The 25,451-nt window shown below is 41.0% G+C and overlaps 1 protein-coding gene across 1 annotated transcript; it reads left to right on the top strand.

Moving 5' to 3' along the window:
• The first annotated feature begins 301 nt into the window (after positions 1–301).
• On the top strand, positions 302–25,337 carry GIPC2 (GIPC PDZ domain containing family member 2). The gene is made up of 6 exons (XM_059478659.1): positions 302–581; positions 8,307–8,492; positions 11,918–12,098; positions 15,340–15,449; positions 16,148–16,229; positions 23,903–25,337. Exons 1-6 carry the CDS (start codon positions 342–344, stop codon positions 24,055–24,057), a joined length of 954 nt encoding a protein of 317 aa, XP_059334642.1. The 5' UTR covers positions 302–341; the 3' UTR covers positions 24,058–25,337.
• Positions 25,338–25,451: the final 114 nt, after the last annotated feature.

The following is a 25,451-nucleotide window of genomic DNA, read 5'->3' as shown; positions in this document are numbered from 1 at the left end:
TACTCAGTACTTTGCTCTTAGCAGAAATGAACGAGCGAGTGGAAGGTGGGTACAGGACCCCTGTGTGGTGGCGGCAGGAGCGGTCTGAGGGCAGCGCCGCTGGCCCCGGGCTGCCCAGAGGGGGCAGGGGCGGTTCGGGCTCTCCCGGCCCGCAGCGCTCCGTGCCTTGGGCGGCCGGGCCGAGCCGGGCCGGGCCGGGCCGGGCTGGCCGGGGCGGGGCCGGGGCGGGGCCGGGCCGCACCTGGCGGCCGCGATGGCCGCGGGGTCGGGGCGGCGCCGCGCCGGGGGCAGAGTCCAGCGCGGGCGGCGGCGGCCGCAGGAGCCCGGGGCCGGCGCGGAAGATGCCGCTGGGGCTGAGGCACAAGAAGAAGGACAAGTCCAAGGAGACCTTCAAGCTGGTGGAGAGCGAGGCGGCGGCCCCGGCGCCCGCGGCGGCCCCGGCGCCGTCGGCCAGCGCGGCGCGGCTGCAGTTCCACACGCAGCTGGCGCACGGCAGCCCCACGGGCCGCGTGGAGGGCTTCGGCAGCGCCCGCGAGCTGTACGCCCGCATCGCGGCGGCCTTCGGCATCCACCCCGCCCAGGTAGGGCCGGCACCGCCGCGGCCGCCACCGCCGGGCCTCCGGGGGCGCCAGCGGGCGCCGGGGCTGTTCAGCGCCCTGCCCCGGCGCCCTGCCCCGGCCCCCTGCACCAGCGCCCGGCCCCGGCGCCCTGCCCCGGCCCCCTGCACCAGCGCCCGGCCCCGGCGCCCTGCCCCGGCCCCCTGCACCGGCGCCCTGCCCCGGCGCCCTGCCCCGGCCCCCTGCACCAGCGCCCGGCCCCGGCGCCCTACCCCGGCCCCCTGCACCAGCGCCCGGCCCCGCGCCCTGCCCCGGCGCCCGGCCCGGCCTCTGCGGGTGCCTGTGGGGACGGCACTGCTTTACACTGCTGGGGAGGAAAAACCCCCTTTGGCTATTCCAAATGAGCGTTACCCTGCGGGAAAAGGCATAAATGTGGCTGCATTTAACTCTTGCATGGTAGAAACAATGGTCCTCTTGACCCAAACTCCAGGGTCTCGGTTAACCTGTTGGCAGCTGCTGTTGGAGACAGCTCTTAGGCCCTACTTCATTCTAGTTAAAAAAGGGACAGCGGATTTATGGGGCTAAATACCCAGAACGAATGCATTGGAAGGGTAAGGCATGTGGTATAATGCCCTGAATCGTACTGCCTTTTAAAATTTCGGCCGAAAGTGATGTTTGGAAAGTTTTCTGCTTTGTCAGGTAATTATTTTTAAAGTGTTCACTGTTCCAATGGAGTTAAATTTAAGTCTGTAACAGGATTCCTTTTTAAGCTCTGCTGCCTTTTTGATCTTTTTTTTTTTTTTCTAAGCCATGTTCTAAACATTTGTTTGGATAATGATTCATTTGTGTTTGTAAATGCATTGTTTTCTCTTAGTTAAAAGGTAGTGGCCATATCAAGTTCTTCCTATGTGGTTCTTTGAACCTTAACCTCCGAGTGGCAAGTTGAAACAGAGGGCTAACATTTCATTATGCCTACGTGTGACTGTACAGCTTTACTTGTTTTCTTCTTTGTAGATGACTTTTGAAAAAGTTGTAAAGACTACTAATACTACAAGCTTTGTTCTGAGTTTGCTGTGGCCTGACGTAGCATTTCAAATGGTAAATTGTAAAGGGGAAGTGGCAGTAGCAGTGAATACAGTTTAATCAGTCAGTGTTGCATTAAGTAATTAAGAGGCAATGCATCAGTGTCCCAGACCTCCCCAGCTGCTTTCTGACCTTCTGCTCCTTTGTTTTCTTTTCATCCTGTGCTGCTGTTTGCCTTTTGTTCTGTTCCATCTCAGTTATACCTTGTATTCTCAAGTTATCATAATCACCAGATTGTCTTCTATTTTAGTTTTCTTCCTTTCACTGTTGAACTTTTGGCTCCACTGACTTGAGAAAGAACAGCTTTCACAGAGAAATTTAATTTTGTATGAATGGTGTGCTCCTGTTTCTCCTGCTAGATGTATAATCTGACACTCTCAGAGGTCTTAGAGGAAGCACCACATATCATGGCATATATTGCCAGCCATGTGCCAGACTGGAGAATTTTCTTATTTCCTTTTTCTCCCTAGTGCTCCATTCCTTTAAATTTTTTCTTTAATGTGGCTTATTGCTAAAAATGGATGGAGAATTATTGCTGGGGGCACTGAACATAAAATCTTCTACTCCAGAAATTTAGTTGGCTTTAAGAAAGTTGTATGATGTGAAAATAGTGAAGAAAAATATTTCCTGATGTAAAGGTGGCAGAGTGAAGAATTCAGATCAGAGAGTCATGCACAGAAACAGGATAGATCCGTGAACAGCCAAGAAATGTGAATTTATTAGAATTTATTTAAAATTGTATTATCTGTTCATTAAAACTGCTTTTGGACAGATAGTCTGGTGTAAAGAATAATGCCAGGAGCTACATCTCAGCGAACTGCAGGACGCTCAGGTACTCAAATGCCATTTGTAGGCGTTACCTGTCTAGGAAAGTTTCAGTGACCCCGCTCTGCTGAAGGCTGCGGGCAGTGTGGTACCCACACGTGACAGCCTTTGGAAACAGCTCCTATCGCAGGGATCTCCGCCCCGCAGTGCCTGGGCTGGAAAATGCTGGGGGGGAGTGGAGGGGAAGAGCTCAGCTCTGTGCAGACAGCATTCAGATGCCTTTTGCAGAAGTGAATACATTTAATATGGGATGTGAGGTTACCGCAGGGCAGGCAGCAGAATGGATTCTTGGATGAATTCCTGCCTAAGTGTTTTAATACCATTCTGAATGAGCTGTACTTGTAATCTGTCACTTCTCCTTTTGACTTCACATGCTTACAGCGCTTCTTTTCCTCTTTGGATCACACCTCCCGGGACCAGCTGAGTTCAGTTTCTGCTGGAGAATCCATTCCAGGTTCTGGGATTTACTGCCAACAGTGACAGAAGTTTATATAAAACACAGTATTTGTTGGACAGACGCTGACAGAAACTTCTGTGCAGACCTGGATCATGAGTAGGGGAGGATGGGGACAGGATGGGTATAGCTTCAAAGGGGACGTATGTTTGCTGGGTGTCTATGAAGGAGTGAGACATAACAGCTGCTTCCTGAGGCTTTTCCTGCACTCATCCTTTCTTGTAGGTATTTTATAGATCTCTTACCCCTTTTGAGCTGAGGGGTAGGCAGAGGTCTCCCTTTCTGCCCACCTCTCTGACTTTTACAACATCCAGCACTTTCTCTGTCCAAGGTGATTATTCTTTCCCCAGGGAGGAGGAGTGAATATCGCTTCTGGCAATACATTGCCTGTGTCATTGACACCAAAACTGCAGGAAAAAAGATACAGACAAACCCAAAGAAATTCTTGTTTACTGGTCTTAAATTAGGCAATGCTTACTATTCGATCTCCTCTTGCCTTCAATTGATTCGATTGATCCCTTTGCTAAGTTGGTCCTCATTCTTCAGTTCTCTTATCAGTCTTTTCCCAGACCAGGTATCTCAGGCCTCACCAGGAGGTGATGATGGGGGGTAATGGTCGATAATGTTCTCTTATCTCCTGTGTACCTTCTGGCTACTCCCCATCTGTGAATGTTAAAATTTTAAATTTTAAACCCCGGTGAAGAGTCTTGTAAAGAGAAACTTCAATTCCCTTCTCCCTGGGCAAAGGAGAACAAACCCCTTGCTAAAGTTACGTTAAAAAAAAAAAAGTAAGTTTTATAATTTCCAGCATCATTATTATGTGTTGTTTGAGGTACATCACATTTAACTTGATTACTTCAACAAGCTTTCAAAAAGAAAGCACAGAGCTAAAAAAAAGTTAGATAGATGCAACTCTTAACTAAAAACACAACCCACACACCATTACGTGTATGTTTCTGTTTGCATAAATAATAGAAATATCTTCCCTTATTTTTTCTATGGAGGTTGAAGTAGGAAAAATAGTTGGAAAAAGTATTTATGTGTAGCTTTGGCCTTTTAGGATTACTACTCCACTCTGACTGTTGGGAATGTAGCAGGGAATGTTCCCCATGAGGGTGAAAGTGCTGAGTGCAGCCTGTATGATAAATAAATGAGCACTGACTGAAGGACAATGTGGGTCTGTTAAGGCATTTGGTGGTGGTGTGCTCCTGCGAGAGCACATGGTAGGGCTTTAAAGTATTCAGAATAGCTAATCAGGCACTGAGAACGTGGATATTAAAGTCCAGCTGTAGCTGGGCTATTTCTTGATCAGACGAGAAGGGAATGGTAACCCATAGAAACTGTGAGGACTTCTGGTTTGCCTACTTGCAATTTGCCTTTTGATTATTTTGTTTGCTTTGAAAGGTGAAATGTGGTGGGGCTGGTGAACTAAACTTAATGCTCGATGGCTGTGCCTGTCCAGAGCCCTTGGAGGTTGGGGTTTCTTTCACAGTGGGAGGAATTTTGTATTGCAAGGGTAATTCAGACCTTTCTGGCAGCAGTAATGCAGCTCCCTCTTTCTCTTCCAGTAGCAGGAGTTCAGCTGCTGAGCTTTGTGTGGGCTGTAGTTGCACAGGCCTTGCCTCCTCATGCTAAAACAGTCAAGTATACAGTGAGGCTGTGCCACATTAAACTTTCATAAAAGTATTTGATTTAAACCTGTTCAGTTTAAAGTTTTATGAAAGGCTGCTGACAAACAAGCCACTGCTGAAACTTGTCTTTCTGAACAAAACTGCCCTTTTAATAATAAAAAATCTGAAGTGTGTTTTAGAGAAAAGGGTTAGCTTGTGAAACCCTCATCACCAAAATGTTGAAAGTTTTATTGTTAAGCTTATCTGTTGAAAGAAATTGCTCATAATCACGCCTACAGATGGAATACTTTAAATGAGCAAACTTAACACTCCCTACAAAACACCTCCTCCCATCCCTATGGCAAGAATTGTTTGCTTGCTGTTTCCCTAAGCAGTGCTTAAATGTCTCACCCATATTGCATGTGATGTTTGCTGTGTCTTTTCCAATACTTTCATTGAAAGTATTTGAAATATTAATGTGGAAATAATTGGATGGAAAAATTTACACTGTAATTACTTGTGTTCACTGTATTACATTGTAATACTTGTGTATAAAAAGACCAAAAACCGAAAGGAAAAAAACCCCAACCAAATCCCAAAACAAACAGCAAAACACTGAATGCTTGTTTTATAAGCCTTTGAATGTATTGACCAGGCTGAATATCTGACAGTACCAAAAGCTCACTAGAACTTGGAGGAGCTGGTTACTCTCTTCCTGTTGCTGAAGCTGGTCATAGCTCACATTTTCCTTGGGGAAGATAAAGTGAGTAATACCTAGAAAATTGTGTTGGTGATTTCTTGATATGACATCTACATATATAGGGAAGTCTGTCAGTGGGTGTTATATCTTGCTCAGAATTAAAATTCCCAGTTCCCTGCCTCTTAAACAGAAAGTGATTATGGTTCTCTGTAAAGTTATCTGAGATTTTTAATACATTTTCAATAGCTTCTGAGTATGTAATCTATCAACCAACTCATTTTTGAGTTCTTCTCAAGGTGTCAGCTCAGTATGGAAGATGAGAGTACAGTTAATGTATAGAACATGCAATATGGTACTGCATATATAGTTTATATAACACATCATGTAACCCTCTTTTTCTTAGCTAATACCATTTCTTTACATAACACATGTTTATATTTCTTTATATAGCCCTGGTTTTGTTGGCTAATGTGGTCTCTTCCAATTGAAAATATGGGTACAGGGAATGATCTGTTAGTAATCTTATTGGACAAATCTATTTTATAAAGTTGTGCATAAGCCCCTAGTGTCCAGCAACATGGAATTTCCTTCTTCTGAGTGCTGCAGAAGATGATAACTCTTGGTGAAGGAGGTATCCTAGATACTTTGTGACTGATGTAACAGTTCTGATTTATAATATCTTGCTAAAGTTGGCATGAAATATTCACAGCACTGGTATACTGAGTTAGGGACCAAATGCCTATGAAGGTTTGGGTAAGGACAGAAAAGACTTAACCATGAGAACTGCACATTGATTTTTTTTCTTGTTTCATTTTTGAATATGAAAATTACTATTAAAAATATGCAAAAGTCTGAGGGAGTGGAAACCTGTTGTTTAAGTATTCAGGTATATAATCTGGCATTAGGTCCCAATATTTAACCTATGTAAAATCTATGAAAAATACCATTTCTGAATGAATAGGTCTCAGCTGTGTACAAATAAAGCTATGCTATAACTGGTTGATGGTGTACTGGTATATCCTTCTGGGTAGATACATCTTTAGTACATTACTCTTTGCATATATCTCTTCTGAGAAAAAGCAGTTGTTCACTAAAGAGGATGAAGAATGATTTAAGTTTTATTTTTGACTAGCTGATGCTCTCTCAGCCTTGTGGCTAACACAGAACTGACTCACAAAAAATTCTGCAGACTTATAGGCTGTAGTAGGAATGCCATCCAGATGAAGATCTATAAAGAGAAACTCTGGATCAAGTTTCTAAATATCACATTTCTGCTCTGTTGCCAATTTTATCTATTCAAAGGTGTGACAGTATTTACTAGATTGTCTGTTTGACAAGGTCAGATGAAGGATGCTAATGTCTAAAATGTAAAGACAGTGCTTGTTATTCATCACAGGAACAATGAACAGAGAACTGAGTTACCCTTTTAAACTGGCAGTTATGTAGCTTGAGAGAGCTGAAAATGTGTATGTGAACTTGATATAATCTGTTTTTAATTTTTTTATTTTAAAAAAGAGCTTGTAATTAGAGATTATTATTATCATTATTATTATATTCAAATTTCTACTTAAAACCAGATTAATTTCTCTAGGTGTTGTTATATCTGGAGTATTGTTTAACTAAAAACCTTTGCATTACCCAAGCAAATAAAACTAATGTCTGTTAAGGGTGTGCTGTTCCGACTTTCATTGTTAAGTAAGGTGTTAGATTGCAGTGGATGTTTGATGGATTAGATGAGATAAGCAAGTAGCCATTGAAGTGAGGCTGTTTGCTGGAGGGTTTTTATTTGTTTTGTTTTCAAAAACAGCAACTAAACAAGACCTCTATCAAGAAACACAATCTCTCTACTAACTTTCAGTCTTTTAAGATTAAAATCCCCATAGTTACAGAGTCTAAGTCCTAGAAAGCTCCAGAAGCTTAAATGCTCTTTGTGAAATACATTAGTAAGAGTATCCACTCTTCTTTTGACCTGGAATCAATGTAAACAGGTTGGTTACTTTCATTTCAGTTTTTCTGCTTTCATCCAGTGATGCCAGGAGGAAAGAAAAGGGAATGTGTTGTGGTGTGGAAACCCCATGTCTTTGCCTCAGTCAAGTAGATTTTAGGGACTCCCCAAGTTTCTCATGGAGCACAGAGTCTCTGGTTTGGCTGCTGCCCTGTGCTCTCCGTGCTGCCCAGGAGGAGCTGGGCTTCCCTTGGCCCTCACTCCTCTCCTGCTGCAGCTTGGAAAGGCTTGGGCACTGTCGTTACTGCAGCTGTGATGGCTGAGCTGGGCTTGGCACATTCCTTCATGCAGCTCCTGGTGGGCAGGAGCATCTCTGGTCCCAGGCAGCACAGATGGATTGCTCTCACCCTGCCTATGGCCAGGACAAGAAACCTCCCTGCTGAGGAGCTGGCATCAGCGTCGGCAGAAAAAGGACTGGAAATCCCTCAGAAAAGCTGGTTTATAAGGAAGCAATTTGACTTTTTTATTAAGCCTTGCTTATACTGGAACAGGGATGACCCCAGCTCATGCTGGGGAAGAGCAGGAACTAATGAAGCCCACTGGAGACAATGTGCTCTGAGCTCATGAGGGAACACATGGGCAATACAAACCATTTCATGCTCTCTTATGACTCTTTTGTTTTGATAAGCTCTCTTTTTTTTCCTTCCCATTAAACTCCTTTCAACTAATAAGTTTTAAACTAGTCCCTAGTGATCTTTGGATCAGGTGGAATTTGAGGTGGGTGAATGATGAGGCAAAAGATGGTGATGGCTCTTCAGTTTGCTTACTCTGACCTGGTGCAAGCTGTAGCAGCTCAAGATGCCTCTCTCAGGGCTGGTGTGCTCAGAGAGGCCTTGAGAGGCTCAGGGAGGGCTCTTTCCTGTGTTCCCTGCCAGCTCTCACCTGCACTTTGAGCTACTGATGCTTTCTGTGTGCATGGAGACTGTTCCTTCTCCTGGCACAGCTGGAGAAGAAGGGGGATCACTTAAGCTATGGACCTGTCACAGGGCCTGAACTGTGCTCTCATTTTGGCTTCCTGTCAAACTCACCAAGCCTAATGCACTGTTAATGTGTTTGCTTTCCCTCTGCACAGATCATGTTTTGCACTTTGAACACTCACAAAGTTGATATGGACAAACTCTTAGGTGCACAAATTGGCCTTGAAGATTTCATATTTGCCCATGTGAAAGGACAGAGAAAAGAAGTGGAAGTTCTTAAAACTGATGATATGCTGGGACTTACCATTACAGACAATGGAACTGGCTGTGCCTTTATAAAGGTAAACTTAATTACCAATGAAATACTTTGTTCTATAGAAGCTTCTGTTACTATAATTGGTTAATTATTGGTTTCATGATCCTTTAGAACTATAAGATCTTTTATTATCATATATATGGTAAGTAAAGAATAAAGTTGCTTTTCTTTAGGTACATAATTCAAAATTAGTTCAGCTAATCTGTACTGGATGTCATTCAAAATCAGTTCATTTGTTCATTGCTTCTGTAATGTGTATCAGCTTTACAATGAGACCATTGTGTCTCCTGAGCTACCCTGAGATGGTAGGTGTTAGATACTGCTTGCATCTGCCCCCTCCTGTTTTAAACTGATTTTCTGATGTCATTTATTAGATGCTTATAGAACTTCTGTCACTCGTGATAATGAGATCATGTTCTTTCAGTCTTTGGCTGTTCCTAGGGCAGAAGCCTTTGTGCTGTACAAGAGTAGGGGCAAGTACAGTGGTTTTTTAGCTTTCCTGTGTTGTTGCCTTGGATAGGGTGAATTTACAAGGATGTGGATTACCACAATTTACCACAATGAGCTTGAGTAGCAAGTATGGGCAGTAACATACTCAGTATATTAATCATAATGGCTTTCCTTCTCCTCTTCTGTATGACCTAGAGGCAGTATGTTTTGAGACAAGTAGTGGCTTATGAAATGATGCTGCCCTTCTTGCTAGACTAGGTATTAGGAACCTTAATCACATTTTCTGCCTTTTTGAGATTCTTTGCTCTTATATATTCCAGTTACCCATTATTAGTGAGGCATTAGCAATTATCTTTGATTACTGCTGCCCCAATCGTTGTTCTCACTGTAAACAGAGTTTTTGTATGGAGAAATTGTATTTTCTGTTCATTCCTTAGCTACCATGGCTATAAAACAAGACAGGGTTTAGGAATCGGTTTGCTTGTCTTTGTTGTGGAAAAATGTGATTGAGGTCATGTTTGAGAAAGTCAAGATGCAATAAAGGTTTCACTAAGCATTTTGGCAAAATCATAGTCTAACTTTTATGTTTATAAAGAACTGTGAATTTCTAGTGGTGGCATCTATACAGCCCATAACATTCAGCCATGCTGCTGCTTATGTGGCATTTTAAAAGAAGGCATTGAAGCAATGCTTCAGTGAGCAGCGTTCACGAGTGCAGCCCTGTGCAGTGACACTGCCTTTGTGCTTGCTTGGTAACAGCCCTCACATAGGCTACTGCACAATTGGAGCACACTGGAAAACCCTCACAACATTAGCCAGACAGGCTGTAACTTCCAGTTAATTGTGTAAAAGTCCTCTGAGCAAATATATATTATTTTTCCTTGTACTGGTCTAATAATAAGCATTGTAATGAAAATGATGCGGTCTTCATGGGAATGAAGGTGAAGTTTAAAGGAGTTTCTAGGATCATACTTTGTTGTTGTTGCAGATTTAGCTAATGGATCTTTTAAATCAGCATAGAAAATGCTGATTTATATATAGACACATATATACAAAAGTAAAGTCTGCATCTTTTTTATTACTATATTTTCTAGGTAAATGACTAAGCAGAGACTGTCTCTAAAGTGTTATTGATTTTTTTTTTTTGCTTATATACATATATTTTCCTTAAAAAATTGTGGCTGTGTCCCGTTCTTAATTAAAAATTAAGACTGAATTTACTGATTGGCAGGTTGTTGAAGGTTGCTACGGGTTGTAGTTATTTTACTGCATTTTGAATAACACAGAAGTTTCTAGGTTTGATGTGGTAACCCAACCAATTTTAAACCTGACACTGAACTGCAGGGCTTGTTCCTATGAAATTTAATCTTGTTTTGCCCTACTAAGAACAAAACCTGGTGTTGTTCTGCTTTCACAAATTTGTTTTTGGGGTACACAGGCAGGTGGGAAAAGGTATTATGGAGTCAAATTAGCATTCAAAGAACAGCAGTAGAACTTGAAGTATGACTGAGTGGTGTACAAGGAGACATTATCAAATGGAGTAGGCATTGCATAGGAAATATAGATCCTCATAGCTTCTCAATGGACTGTAGAGCACTTGAAATACAGGCAATTGCATCTTAATTACTGTAACAGTGTAGCTCGACTGTCTCAGCCAGTTAACTTGGAGTGGTGATAAAAAGTGACACAAATAACAGCCAGTGAATATTATTTCAACAGTTTTAGTGTGTGGATCCAAGTGCTAAGAAGAAAAGCTAAATGAATATTTGACATGTAGACTAAACATTGATTGAAGCTGTGTGGGACAGGTTTTGAGTCTTGGTAACAGGACCGCATTTGGCACATTTGGTTTTTGGTGTGTACAGTACCACATCCACAGTCACCACCAGGCTTCTGTTTGGGGCTAGAAAGAGTTAAACTGAGCCTGAAGCTTCAGATGCTGGCAGTGCAGTGTGTGGCAGTGAGCACTCACACTCCCACTGACTCTCAGATGGAGGCTCATGTGTGGGCTCAGCCCCACGCAGGGACAGGAGCAGCTCCTGAGCCTTGCACGGCCGGGCTGGCTGCTGCAGTGGGAGGTGGCAGCTGCTTATCTGCCTTGTCTCACTGTTATCTCACACACGGTTAGCTGAGCCACGCCAGGCTCGGTTGGAAAGATTGTTCTTCAGGAACACGTTAGAGTGAAATTTGTACCTGCAAAATAAAAGGTATTTTACTATGTCATGGCTTGTCTATCCCATAGCTATATAATAATGGCTTAAGTGATGTATGCATATGATGAACCAATATGGCAGTATGTAACAACAATAGACAGATTCACTGAAATTTAAACTGTCATAAATCATAGAGATATTTTAAAGGTTTTTCCCCATACTTTTTAAATTACACTTCATTAAAGTTGTTCTGTTATGACTTTTAGACTATTTGTGTTTTCCATGAGATAGCAGCTAAAAGATTTTCTTATTCTTTATTATTTCAGAGGATATCCTTTAATATACAGCTTACAGTATAGCTTAATGAGGAGAACAGTAGTTTCAGCCCTTAGGATGGGTCTTATTAAGATCAGCCCTTTACAGTATGTAATTTTTTTACTAAGTCCCTGGACTAAACTTGAGAAGAGAAAAATTTGGTTCCTATGCTTGTCAAGCTATTAAATAGAAAACCCCCAAAAACTTGAATAACCATTCACATTGCTGAGATGTCTGTAAACAGTTTTAAAGCACAAAAATATTAGGTTATTCAGAATTCCTTATTTCTAAAGTGTGGTTGCATTCTTTTTTTCCCTGTCTGATTGTATATTCAATGCTTATTAAAACACTTTGAAAAATAATGCTTTTCAAAATATGTTTTATGATAATCTCATAGACAAAACACACTGCTGGAATAATAAGCTCAGTAATACTGATATTGCTAACTAACATTCTTGAAACTTGGTGGTGTCACCTTTTAAAAAAATGTTTCTAATTCTGGTGGTGGTTTTTTTTTTTTTTTTTTAAATAGCGAATCAAAGAAGGCAGCATTATGGACCAAACCAAAACTGTCTGCGTGGGTGATCACATAGAGACCATAAATGGGAAAAATGTGTCAGAGTGTCGGCATTATGAAGTTGCCAAAATGCTAAAAGATCTGGAGAAAGGTCAGAAGTTTAAGCTGGAGTTGGTAGAGCCTTTGAAGGCATTTGGTGAGTGCCCTGACTGTCCACCTTGTTCAGGAAAACACCTTGATAATAAAATCCCATCCTTGCATTACTTTGTGGTTTTGTTTTCAGAGAGCAGCCAGGTGTCCACATGTGGTAGCATAACTACTACAAGAAAGTACATTTAGTTTTTTTTCTTTGAAGTGGAAGATTTATGAATGGATTGTCTTCCATCTTGTTTTGTCCAGCAGTCATCCTGGTGTGGGTTACCTCACCTGAGCCTTACTCAGTCTCTTCTGCCACTACATGATGTTGCAAAATTAGAACAGGGATTGTTTCATAGGTACGGTTTTAAAGCATGGATCACTTCCTTAATGTCTGGATCCTCAAAACTCCTTTTTTCCTCTATTGGTACACAATCCCTGTTGTTCTGTGTGTCAGACTTTTCTATTTCTGTACCCTTTACTGGGGTCTGTGCTCTCTGATGCAGAAGGAGTCTGCAGCAAGCACTGTCTGGGGTTCCCCAGAGCACCTCCTTTGCTGCCTGCCTGTTCTCCCTCTCCCCCTCCCCAGCCTTTTGTGGATCTCCAGTCATGCAGCAGGTAACTCAGAACTGGAAGAAAGCAGAATTGCAAAGTTCTGTCTTTGCTTGCTGCTTGCATGCAATGAGAAGTGCTGCTTAAATAGGAGGAATGCATACCTACTGTTAATTCTTGTATATATAAACTCTTATCAATGTAGAAAACAAACAAACAAAAAAGGGAAGTTTTGCTCAGGCAGTCAGAATAGAGACCGAGTTACAAATTTTATTATCTCAATTGTTTGGATTCTCTCCCCAAACCATATAGCATTTTCCTGTAATAAAAACTTCAAAATAATGCTAAATCACAAATCTGTATGAGGCCTTCTGCACACCTGCAGTGACAGTCAATTCAATATCACTGTGTTCACTACAGCAGCAAAAATTTTTAATGTTTGTTTTACAAATTTTTTTATGTGTTAGTAGTTTACAGCTACTGTCATACACCAGTCTTGACACTTGGTGTCAGAATAGTAGCAGAAATTGAAAATGAGAGAAATGCAAAGATTTTTTTTTTTTTTTGCTTTTGGTGCTTCTGTGAAGAAAGGGAGTTATGAGTTGATCTCTAATGTGTTTACATGTAAGTTGGTACTGCTGTTAAGTAAATGTGTATGTTATACATTATGCTAAAGAATTGCATGTGTTGTCCATCACAATTAGTAATGCAGCAATACCTCTTTTTAATATGGGCCTGTAATTTGTGTTCAATGCTAGAAGTGTTACACAGTCTGTTTGTAAAGAGCGGGGTAAATCAGCATTTGATTGATGACTTCAGTCATAATTTAATAGTTTTTACTTTAGTCAGGTGACTAAGATACCTTTTAGTCTGCCTGTTGATGTAGAGGAGAAAATGCAGTAATTTCATGGCAATACCCTTTTTCTGCCATTGATTTAAAGAGCTTTGTGGAGAGATTTTTTGAATATGCACATTATTTTTTACCCTACAGAAATTCACTCGCAAGTTGCAGTGCTCAGTAGGTTAAAAGTCCTGCCTTTAGCCTTAGGTACAGTTAGGCTTCAGGCACAAAGATAATGCTTAAGCTGCAGCTTAAGCACTAAGAATAGCCCCAGAGGAGATGACAGACAAGGTCCAGATCCTGCTCAACAAATAGGTGCTGAATTCCTGTTAATTTCAAGAGCATTTGGTGAGGGTACAGAAATAAAGAGACAAACCTCTGTGTGAAATTATTTCGATTTTTCTTCCTCTCAGTGAAATGTGAAATAAGCATAATTTACTGGTTGGACATCCTTCTACCATGTACACACAGGCTGTCTCAGCTCCCCTAGGCAAGGCTTGTAGCACAGAATAAAAGATTTGTACCAGTCACAAGTGTCTGTGAATTGTGAAAAATTAATAGAAACGAAGTAAAGGCAGCATAACACAAACTCTGCATTTTAATTATGTGAACATGAAAAATAGTTTAGTGATACCAGAGTGTTTTGGTCTAAAGTACTGCAAATGAAGGTTATCTCAAATCATGAGTTCTAAGGTGATAATGGTGACAGAATTTGAAAAATATAGGAGGTTTTTATCAAGAATGACTTTTTGAAACAAGTCTAGCAGAAATGATGACAATCTTAAGGATGTTTTAAACTGTCCTTGAAGCAATAGAAGGATAAAGAAAAAGTGTTGATCCTAAGGATATATATGAGACTTTGACATACCTAGTCATATCATGAAAGCTAATAAACTTTACTTTTCAAACATACTGTTCAGCATAATAATCTAGATTTGTGACCACTTATGCAATAATGATGAGCTGAAGTCTATCTGAGCAAAATTAATATAACACGTTAAAGAAGAGCTTATTAGAAAGGCCTGCTATTAAGAGGAGGAATAATCTGTTAGAGAATACAGGACAAATAAAAGCAGTTCTGCAGAATTGTCTCCTCTCTTCTAGCACTTTCCAGATTCACTATGTAATTCCCATGTCAGTAAGTAAATTAAAGCCTTGCCACTCTTGAATGTAAAATTGCATCCTGAAATAAGAAACCCAAATCTTAAATGATTCCGTGCTCCATCCACTAACTGGAGTGCCCTTGCCCAGAATGAGACAAGAAAGGCTGAATTCAGGTAAAGGAAACTTTGTGTAAACCAGATACTCTTGTAGAGATTTATCAGCTGTGAAATAAATTTGGTGAAACCAGTGGCAAACCTCCTGCAGATCTGCTTATGGCCACTGCAGCTCTGTGAGTGCTGATAAGCAGATTGGTAACTCAGCTCAGGGTGGCTCATCATCACCTGCTTAGCAGCAGTGCTGGCACCATTGCATCAGTGAAAGATAGAAATGTTGTAGTGCTGAACCTGCAATGTGTTCTGTCTGTAAAGACCCGAATAAATCAGCAGTTGGCCAGTGACTTCAGCTGCTATCTAATTTAAAGGTATAAATGCTTCTCTGCACAATAGGGAAATCAAATTATACAAGGTACATATATGAAATGAATGCCACAGGCCTGCTTAGATATATTGGTCAATTGTTCTAGCCTCAGTGCAGTTGAGCAGATTTACAATTTGAAGACAAGAAATTGTCAGCAAAGCTATACTTAGAATAGTTAATTTATAATTAGATTTTTACATAGTCTAGATCTCGATCAGGCTAAATGTGAAGATACTGTAATAACCAAAACAGATACCTCATATTCTGTTGTACTGTATATGTAGTTTTGGTTGATATTTTATTTTTGTTGGATTTGTTTTATCTTTAGAAAAGCTGGAGCCAAGGTCCAAAGGCAAAACTCTGTCAGAGGCTAAAATCTCCAAAGGGAGAGAAACACTTCGCCTGAGAGCCAAAGGCCCTGCTACTGTGGAGGAGATGGTATGGTGGGGAATGCCCCTCAGCAGTTTAATCACCCAGCTTCTGATTTATTCTTCCCCAAGGATGATAAGTAGGAAGGAAAAATGGGATGTTACAAAGCTTGTGGGACTGAAGAGAACAACTAAAGTTGATGACTAGCAGGGACAGGATGGGGCTGAGGAACCTGGAAGCACAAAACCCAGATTTCGAGTTCATGGACTGCATGGATGAATTTAGATTAGACCAAGGGGTGCTGAAAAGAGGGAAGGGGGGAAAAAGAGATGGGATGGCTGTGAAGAATTTGTTCTGTTTCTGACACTGAAGTGTACAGGGTTGGTGTAAGGGTTGTTGTTAGGAGAGGCTGATTAGATACACTGACATGAATTTGTGCAAAACTAGGATTAGAGTTTAGTGAATAAATATTATTTATTCTGGGCTCTTCTAAAGCTGATAAGGATTTGATGGAGATCTGTATTGTCAGGAGATACAAGGCCCCTGTTCAGTTTGAATGCATGAGTTGTGTGGCTTGGTATTAGGAGGAAAGCTCATGTTTGTGAGAAGAGAGAAAGGGAGTGGAATAGTGTGTCTTATCTGTAGATTCTGTAAGTCTAGGGGGCCAAGGTGGGAGTAAGGATAATCACTGGCACATTGCTCTTTATTTTGAAATCTGCATGGATATAATCATACCTTTGTTCTTCTCTCCCTTTATTCCAACAAAGCCAACTGAAGTTGAAGAAAAAGCAATTAAAAAAGTGGATGAGCTCCTTGAAACATACATGGGCATAAGAGATATTGAATTAGGTGAGTTTTTAGCAGATACATTACTACAAGAGTAAATAATTTCTCATTTTCTGTAGTCTGATGTTTATTGAGTACTTTAGTCTCTGGATGTAAGCGAAGCAAAATTTGTCCAGCCTGCAGTCTCAAAAACTTGCCTGTATTTCTACAAATGTGTTTTTCTGATAAAAGAATCTCCCTCCCACTTCAAGCCTTTTGATGTAATTACTCAATCAATCCTCTATTCTTTCTGCACATTAGCTATACACTGTTGCATGAATTTTTAGTTGTTTGCTATAACTGTCACCACTGTATTCTTTCTGGCATATATTTTCTAGTGGATCTTGTGTGTGCCATGGTTAAGAATTCTTCAGGATAAGTATGTTTATTTGCTTTTTTGCCCTTTGGCATAGACCCATCAAAGTTGATTGCTAAGGTTTGATCCTGAGGTCTTCATCAGTGAACAAGTAGCTATTTAGCAAGGCAACTGACAGAATAATTACACAAATTTATCAAAATCTCTAAAACCTGTGTTCTGATGAACATGAGAAAACTTATAGAATATTTACTAGTTATAAGAATCATTGATTTATAATGAAAGACATTATGTAACCCCAGTGTCATAAGTTCCATAAAGATGCACCAAACTTGTCCTTGCAGCTGTTGCCTTTCTTTGTTATTCTGACAACAACTAAATAGGAGTTTATATCTGTGTGGGAAGAAGCTGCAGTCTGACTGTTTTAGCCTGCTGTGGCTGGTGTAATCCTCCTAGGATCTTGTGGAACTGCTGGTACTGAGACAAAGAGGAAGGTATTTATTCTTATGGTAATATCTTAAAAGAACCAGCCAAGAAAAAGGAAAAAATTGGCTAAATAGAAAGAGATCTTGAAAAGAAACCTTTCATGAGAGAGAAGTGGAAAAGGCAAAGCAGAAGAGAAAATAGGTCTGGCATGAAGCTCCAGGGCTGGAGGGGCAGCATGGAATGAGAACAAAAGGTGGTTATCTCAATAGCCAAAAGGCCTTTGTTGGGTGCTCCTACCAGCAAGCATCTGTTTGGCAGATACCACTAGTTTTCTCACAGGAAAAAATGTAGGTAAAACAGTATTTGTACTTCAGTCTAAGGCAGAATTGGGCTTCATGGCATAGAAGAGAGGGCAGAGCTGCCCAAAACTCGAGTTCTGTTTTGTAGGTTCTATCTAAACTTTCCAATTCCCGGGAATCTAGAAGTTCTCAACATTTCTGTTCCCAGCCACTCCAATATGTGATGCTGCTGCCATGCAGTGCACTCCTGGGAGGCCTGTGTGCTGCTGAGCCATGTTTAGGTTAGGGAGGATTCCATGTCCCATCTCATTCCTGCAGCCTCTGTGCCTCAGTCTGGCTCAGGCTTCAAAGCTCTGGGTGCCCTGCCAGCTGTCCCTCTGGGAGCTGTTTTTGTCCTGCAGCTGTTGCATTCCTGGCTCAGCCTGGGCTTCTGGAAGCTCCTGTCCTTGCAGGTTACCTCCAAGGCCCCCAGGCTCCTTGCCCTACAGGAATCAGCAGCTGTGGGTGCTCTGCTTCTGGTGTCCATGGGAACAGTCCTGTGGGAACTGGTGTTCCCTGTATTTTTGGCTCTCAGTACTGTAAACAGGATGGCTCTTGCACACTAGACTGAGAAGTTCAGCTTTCAACACATATAGTTGAGTTAATGGCCAAGCACCTGGCAGAGTTTTCCCATGAATTCCTTGATTTTTTTTTTCCCCTCAAAAGATCTAATGCCCTTCATCTTTCAGTATGTAGTTTGGAAACTTAAAAAAAAAGCCTTAGAAGAATACTCAAAGAAGGAAGAGGTCTTTGTTCATAGAGAGGCTCTTTTCTTCCCTACTGGGTGGTTGTTTTGTCCCTTACCTCTTCTTTTCCTCCCCAAAAGGTAGTGAAACCAAGAGAAGCCGTCAGAAATCAAAGACTGTAGGGTTCGTGTAGCTTTAGTTTGCACCTTTGAAGCCATATCTTGAAGTTCAAATCTAAGAGACAACAGCCAGTGTTGATGACTCAAATCCCCCAACTTTACCATTTTAAAACAATTAAACAGCTCAAGGATTCTTTAGGAAAGGAGAGCTAATCACCTGTCACAAATCTGTTCAATTAACACATGTCAGTTTTTTACATACTGGATGTGATCAGTCACCCATGAAAGTGAAATATGAGGAAAAGATTCATTCAGAGGATGCCAATCACCACTTAGCTCGAAATTTCTCTCATTACTCAGGCCAGATTAGTTGAAAATGCAAGTCATCACAAAGTGCAGCTGACAAGTGATTAAGATCTCAATCATTGCTCACTTCCATGCACTTCTGTTTGTCAGAATCTTTGAATGTCAGTTAATGTTACTCTTTCATCTCCATTAAAATGACACTTCCATGGTGTGATTGAATTCTGAAGCAGTGCCCCAGTTTTAAGACATAAGTTAGAAAGAAAGGAAGGAAAAACTAATGTTAAATTGCAGACAAGATTAAAGGTCAGATAAAGCCCTTAATTTTTGCTTTGTTAAGTATCTTGACAGTTTCAAGAATGGCTGACTAAATCTACACACAAATCCCTAGGCTGGACCAAAGTACTTGGAAATTGTTAAAGAAAATGCATGCACTTTTTTTCTGGCACAGTTTTTAGTTTTTATTTTCAGAGATCTAAATGCTATTGAAATTTACATACCTGCTTTTGGATGCATTTTTACCTTTTTACTTCCTTACCCCTTTGTACTGAAAACTGTATGTAATCCAGAGAAGGGGCAGTTGGCTCTGGAAATATATTCTTCAGCCATTTTATGGGCATAATAGAAATTGAGCCAAGGTTTGACTTCAGCATTCTTTGAAACTTAAATACACAGCTGAGAGATAATTCAGGTTATTTTAAATTCTACGAGTGCTTTCTGGTAAAGGAATTTGAGCAGTTGGTTAATAGGAGCTACTCAGGAAACAGTGCTAGTTAAAAATATTGACATTTATTTTTTTAAATCAGTAAGACTTGAATTGCTATGGACTGTATTTAATCCCAAAAATTCTGGGTGGGAGGAAGCCTGGATCTAACCCCAGAATGCTACCGATGGTAAATCATGGCAAAAGGGCTTCCTGTCCACAGTTTTTTTTAGCACCTTTTGGCTTCATCCACCAGTATTTTGTTCCCCTTTGTTCTGTTTTTCTGCTTTTGGCTGATTATTTCCTTTCTGTTGCTCTCTATAATATTATCAGGCATGATGTATCACAGCATCATTAGGGTTGGAAAAGAGCTCTGATATCACTGAGTCCAGGCTTTGACCAAACACCACCATGCCAACTAAACATAGACTGTCACACCCAGTCGTTTCTTGGGTACTTCCAGCTGTGGTGACTCCACCACTTCCCTGTGCAGCCCATTCAGTGCTTAATCACCCTTTCAGTGAAGAAATGTCCAACCTGGACATCCCTTGGTGCAGTCATGGGCTGCCAGCTCCTCTGGGAGAAAGGTGTGGGGAGCAGTATCCAAGGCATTGCTGAAGTCCAGGTGGGCACATCCACAGCCTTCTCCTCATCCTGTGGGTGGCTCATCTGGTCATAAAAGGAGATCAGGTTGGTCAGGCAGGACCTGCCTTTCCTAAACCCATGCTGGCTGGGCCTGACCCCTGTTTGTCCTGTCCATGCTATGTGATCGCAAACAAGATAATCTGTTTCATAATCTTCCATCACTGAGACCAGGCTGAAATATCCTTGCATATTCTGTCTTGTCTGTTTAAAAAAATTGGACTCAACTTCTCCATTTTTGAATTCAGTTTTCAAACTTACCATCTAGTCAAAATATCTTAACAGGTTTAAACCTTTTCTGTTACCCAAGCTTTTTCTCTTGGCCCGCAAATCCAGCCCATCAATATTCAGTAGATGTTTTTATCTCTAAATGCTTTAACTGAAGTGATATTCTCCCTGAATCTGTTGTTTTCTTCTCCTTCTGTCACCAGACTTCCTTTCCCACAGGATTTTATTGCATACATCCAGGAGTATATTGTTTACAGCTGTTCATTTACTCTGAGAGAATAATGGGAGTTTTTTTGATAAAAGGTAGGGCAGCAAGTCCAGTTAAACAAAATAAACTTCAAGAAGAATTAGTACTTAAGAAAAAGGAACAAGCAGAAATATTTCTGATAGTTATTGAGTACCAGATCTGACAATGTTCAACATGAAACTTAAACCAAGTAATGTTAAATACTGTAAACTGCAATAACATGCTTCATTTTCTGATTTAGAGTGACAGGACAGAACAATATTTGTTACCTTTTGATGAAGACAAAACTTCTAATGGCATTACAGCTAAATAAACATTGAGGCTCCTGTCAGGACTTCTGATAAAAGCTTTTTCAGAAGTTACAGTACAGGATATAGGTAGCAAAACGACTGTGTAAGGTAGATAATAAGAATGGCAGGCAGAAGGTAGATTCCATGGCTTGTGCCCCATGTGTTCATTAAAAATGAAAATAAGGATTTTGTGAAAGATCATTGAGATTATTTAAAGGAACTGTATTTGAAAAGCCAACATATTACTTTGTTCATGTTCTGGGAAGCTTGACATTAACTTCTCAGTTAAAGTTGATGAGACTTCTAATTCCTTTCATCACTTTTAAGATTGCTGAACTTTTCACATTTTATGTAAAAATCAATCAGACACTAACATTGCCTGAAGTGAACTGAAAAAAGGAAAATCTGAAAACAATTGAGGCTCTCTTGACTGTGGAAAAATATTCTATTGGAATAAAATTCCTGTAAGAGCTGCACAATAAGTGATTACAAGAAGCAGTGGGGAAAAGGGAGGGGAGTGGAGACAATCTGGCACGAAGCTGTCACCCTCTGAGAACCAGCAACGTTTCCTTCAAGCTGGCAAGTATCTGCTGAATGCCTTGGCAGTCAGCGGGCTTTGATTTGCCCTGGGAATTGCGCATCGATTCCGCCAATGTCACCGTGTGACCGGGTGCGTTCTGCCATCAACTCCGCCAATGTCACCGTGTGACCGGGCGCGTTCTGCCATCGATTCTGCCAATGTCGCTGTGCGACCGGGCGCATTCTGCCGCCCTGGGAGCACTGTCCCGCAGCTGTGGCAGCTGCTGGGGAATCAGGCAGGGAATGGGGGCTGAGCTCTCGGGCTGGCTCGGCAGCTGGCCCGCAGGAGGGCAGTGCAGGGGCTCGGTCCATGGCAGAGCCCGGCGGTGCCGCTGTGCCCGGGATGCTCCGGCAGTGCGGGCGGGCGGCACTGGAGGTCAGCACCGCACTGCCAGCGAGCCTGGCTCCGGCTGCAGGAGTGGCTGGGAATGCCGCTGTGCCTCAGTCAATACGCTGCATTAAATGTGCCCTGCAGTGCTGGTCACACTTACTCAGTACAGGTGAAAATGGGGTTTTTTTTGAGGCTGCTTTAGCGCGGCGATGTTCTGATTCTTGCTTGATTGGGTTGAAAGTTGATCCGCTAAGTTTTTAGTGGATTTTGTTTTCAAGTCTTGTAAATCTGTAATAAACCAGTTTTAGATTCTATTTAGTTATTTGGGAATGTAAATCTTTAAAGAAAGTTGCATTTGAAGTTCCACTTTGTTAATGACAGTTTGTTATGTGCAATTCTGAAGCTTCAGCCAGAGCAGCTGGACTGTGATATAATGCCTTGTTGTCTTGTGTTATTGCTGCTGTCTGTGTCATAGGGTTCTTCCATATCTCTTGGCCAATTTATCTTAAAACTGGCTACATTCCTGCTCCCACCCTGCTTGAACACTTGTCTAGATCCTTACTCTTTTGATTTCTAAATATCTGATGTAACAATCTCTTGGTGTGTTTGTTCTTACTCCACCTTGCACAGCTCTTTTCTCTCCACCCTTCTCCCAGTGTCTATAACAAGTAAATTTACATCCAGCTTCATATCCAGAAATCTGTGAAGTTTCAATTATACCCTTCTCCTCATTATCTCCAGGCTTGCTTCCCTGTAAGTACCTTCTTGTGCCCCATTGTCAGAAAATAGAGAGTGGTGTTGTAGAACAAATCCTTGTGTTCTACTTACCAGGAACAAGAGTCCCTTCTTTAATGCCCATTTCCCATCCAGACTTGACTGAATCAGAGTCAGAGGAACTTCACAGGGGACACAGAGGGAATCAATGCAATGGGAATAGGGTTTCTTCTGGCAGGGCCTTGAGGGTCCTTGAGAACCACTAGTGTTGCCTGGGAAGCTGGGGTACACTTGTTTGGGGTACACAGCAGTTTATTTGTCAAGAATTACATAAATTTTCCTTGCACAGCTTTGTGTAGTTTGACACACTGGGATTGGAGCCTCACAGCTGAACACAGTTAAAACCAAAACATCAAGTTTCCTCAGAGTTACTGTTGTTGACATTTACAATGTGGAGTATGGCTCACGCTTGCTTACATCTTGTTACATGTTTGCACAACAGCAAGTGCTGTTTGCCAGAAGTTCAGAACTGTCAATAAAGTTGAGCTGAGTTTTAGGTCAACAAAATAAAATAAATTTAGTAAAACTTCAGAACAGGGAATGTTTGTTTTTATTTTTCTCAGAGAGATTTTGCCATGTTGATTCAATACAGTGTATGTGGTAGATAGCAGACTGTCCCAGTAAAGATGTTTTCTGTGGCTTCAAAACTTCCTTCCCTTTCTCAGGCACTATATTATGCATTTTACATTTGGACATTTCTCTAAGAAAAGGCTAGAAGCTACCAAATCCTTCACTTTGACACTTGAATTTGATAAGCTTGTGAAGAAAGTGGCAGGTATTTGGTGTTTAACAAAAGATGGAGGACATCTAGCAGTTCAAGGCAAGGGTATAAAATAATCACAAAATGAAGCAGACTTTGATGTTTCATTTATTGTACTATACCATCATTTTCCTGTGAAGAGAGGCTGTGCAGCAGAGCTACAGCTCAGAAAATAAACTGTGTTCAGCAGTGCTGTTTGTGCTGAGTGTGTCTTACAGAGCATTCTGCCCTCAAACCATTGTAGCTTGCTGCCAGTGGTTCTCTGGGCCCAGCTTAAACAGGAGAAATTTCTGTGCTGACTCTTTTCACCCTTCATGGAGGTGCAGGTGTCATGATCAAGAGAGGTTTGCATTTGCTCTAATATCCATGGGTTGGCAGCATCCAGTGTTTGGGATGGATTTCTGTGATCTCCCAGAGTCTGAGAAACTGTAGTGGCAAAAGGCGAGGGATGAGCACAGCAACTAAGGAAGGAGTGAATCCTAAGCTGCAGCTCCAGTTTTGCCATTTCTAAAGTGTGCTCTGGCACTTGATAAATTCTGATACTTCTCTGGTAAATAAGAGAAAATTCTAGACAATATTGGTATACAAGATATCACAGTTTAACTCCATTCTATCACTCCTCTGTTTTCATTCCCCTGGATGCCAAGATGTTCCTTGGTGACTCCAGTTTCTTGTGCACAGCAGCAAAGCCTTTCTCTTCCTTCTGCACAATTTGACACACCTGGCTGAGATTTTCAGAAATAACTTTTTCATTTTATAGAGGCATAAGCGCAAACTTTAAGTGCATAATTTCCTCTTGAATCCTAAATTCACCTGGTAAAATTTGCATGTCCCTAAGCTGACCTCACCAGCTGTTGAAAACAGACATCTCAAATCCCATCCATCCCTATCTTGGTTCTGTGTGTTAGCTGTCACTTTCATGATAATTACATTCTTTTGTTTTGTTGCTTTTTAGCTGCAACAATTGTGGAAGCTGGAAGAGACAAGAAAAACCCAGATGAGTTTGCAGTGGCCTTGGATGAAACTCTTGGAGACTTTGCATTTCCGGATGAGTTTGTATTTGATGTGTGGGGAGCAATAGGTGATGCCAAGCAAGGACGACTGGAATGAGAACTGTGCAGTTTATCAACCCCTGTTTGGAAATACAAAATGATTTGCAAATACATCAGAATGTTACTAATTTTGTTGATGTGAATTCAGAGTGCTCTGCACAAGTATTCTGACCTGAGATTTTCCTTTGCAAAGGAAGGTTTCTAATAGAAATGAAGGTAAACCTGAACTTCTGACAAATTCATCTGGCAATTTAAAACATTTAATTTACGTATAGAAGTCACTGTGAGGAGAGTGTCAAGGTGATATATTTGTTCAGAAATTTATGAAAATGAGGTAATTTTTATTGTACATACACTTTGATACCAATAGTCTGAAAAGCGTTAGACATATGCAACTAGGAGTTTGGATTATTTTATCTCTTTAGAGAGGTTTATAAAGCTGTTGAGAAAGTACCTAGCTTCATGCTGCAGTTCCCTGGTTTTCTGCTGTTTCTATGTATTAGCCTAGAGCCTTATGTTTTCTTACAGTTTGGCCTGGACAGTGTTTTTACTGTAGGCAAAGCTGAGAAGAAGCTACTCTGTTTCTTTAGAACCAGTATTCAGGGAAAAAAATTTCCTCTGAAACATGAAAACTAAGATATTTGGATGAGAAAGGCTTGCTTGCATTTGAGTCATAATGTGCTCTGTCTGGGTTGTTACTGAGATGAGTAGAAATGCTTAAACCAGGAAGCTGCTGCTTTATTCAGATGCCATAATATTGCAATAGGAACTGCACAGAAAGAAATAAATGTTAATTTTGATTAATATTAATGCATTTGAATAATATCTGGAGACTGCACTGGAGACTACAGTATATCACTAAGTGCTTAATTGATCTTTGCATATGCTAAATGATTTCTTGAGATCCCATGGAGTTCCTCTCTTGTCTCTGTGTTTTTTCAACATGGCTACACAAGAGAGATACTGAAGGTGTTAAAACCCAAAAGATATTATTGTAAAGTCACAAAGAATTGTAGTTTGGATGACAGTGCATGCCTAGACCCTGAAAAATACGTTAAACTAATCTTAGATGTTAGGTTTTCCAATGATATTGTACATAAATGTTTATTTTGACTACTAATTTTTTACTTTTAAATCTGAGATTATTGCAAATGAAATTGAATGAGAATGTGGGCTCTGGCCTGGGAAGGTGTCATATCTTTTTAGTATTTTTATATTTGCATAAGAATATAAAGTAATAATTACTACAAAGTTTTTTTCTAAATCATTACCTGAAGAAAATGTCTTTCAATGAATTGCAGAGATCTCTTTAAAATAAAGATTATGCCAATAAATTTACATGTTCTATGTCAGTGTTGTTTTTTTTTTTTTTTGTCTGAATCTGTGACACTTTGAAGTAGCATTGAGTGAACAGGTTCTTGTTCTCATTACTAGGTTATTGAAGAAGGATTC

This window comes from Ammospiza nelsoni, chromosome 9 (genome assembly GCF_027579445.1).
Source record: "Ammospiza nelsoni isolate bAmmNel1 chromosome 9, bAmmNel1.pri, whole genome shotgun sequence".
Lineage (NCBI taxonomy): Eukaryota > Metazoa > Chordata > Aves > Passeriformes > Passerellidae > Ammospiza > Ammospiza nelsoni.
The sequence above is the reverse complement of the archived record's forward strand: the minus strand, read 5'-3'. Positions and strand labels throughout refer to the sequence as shown.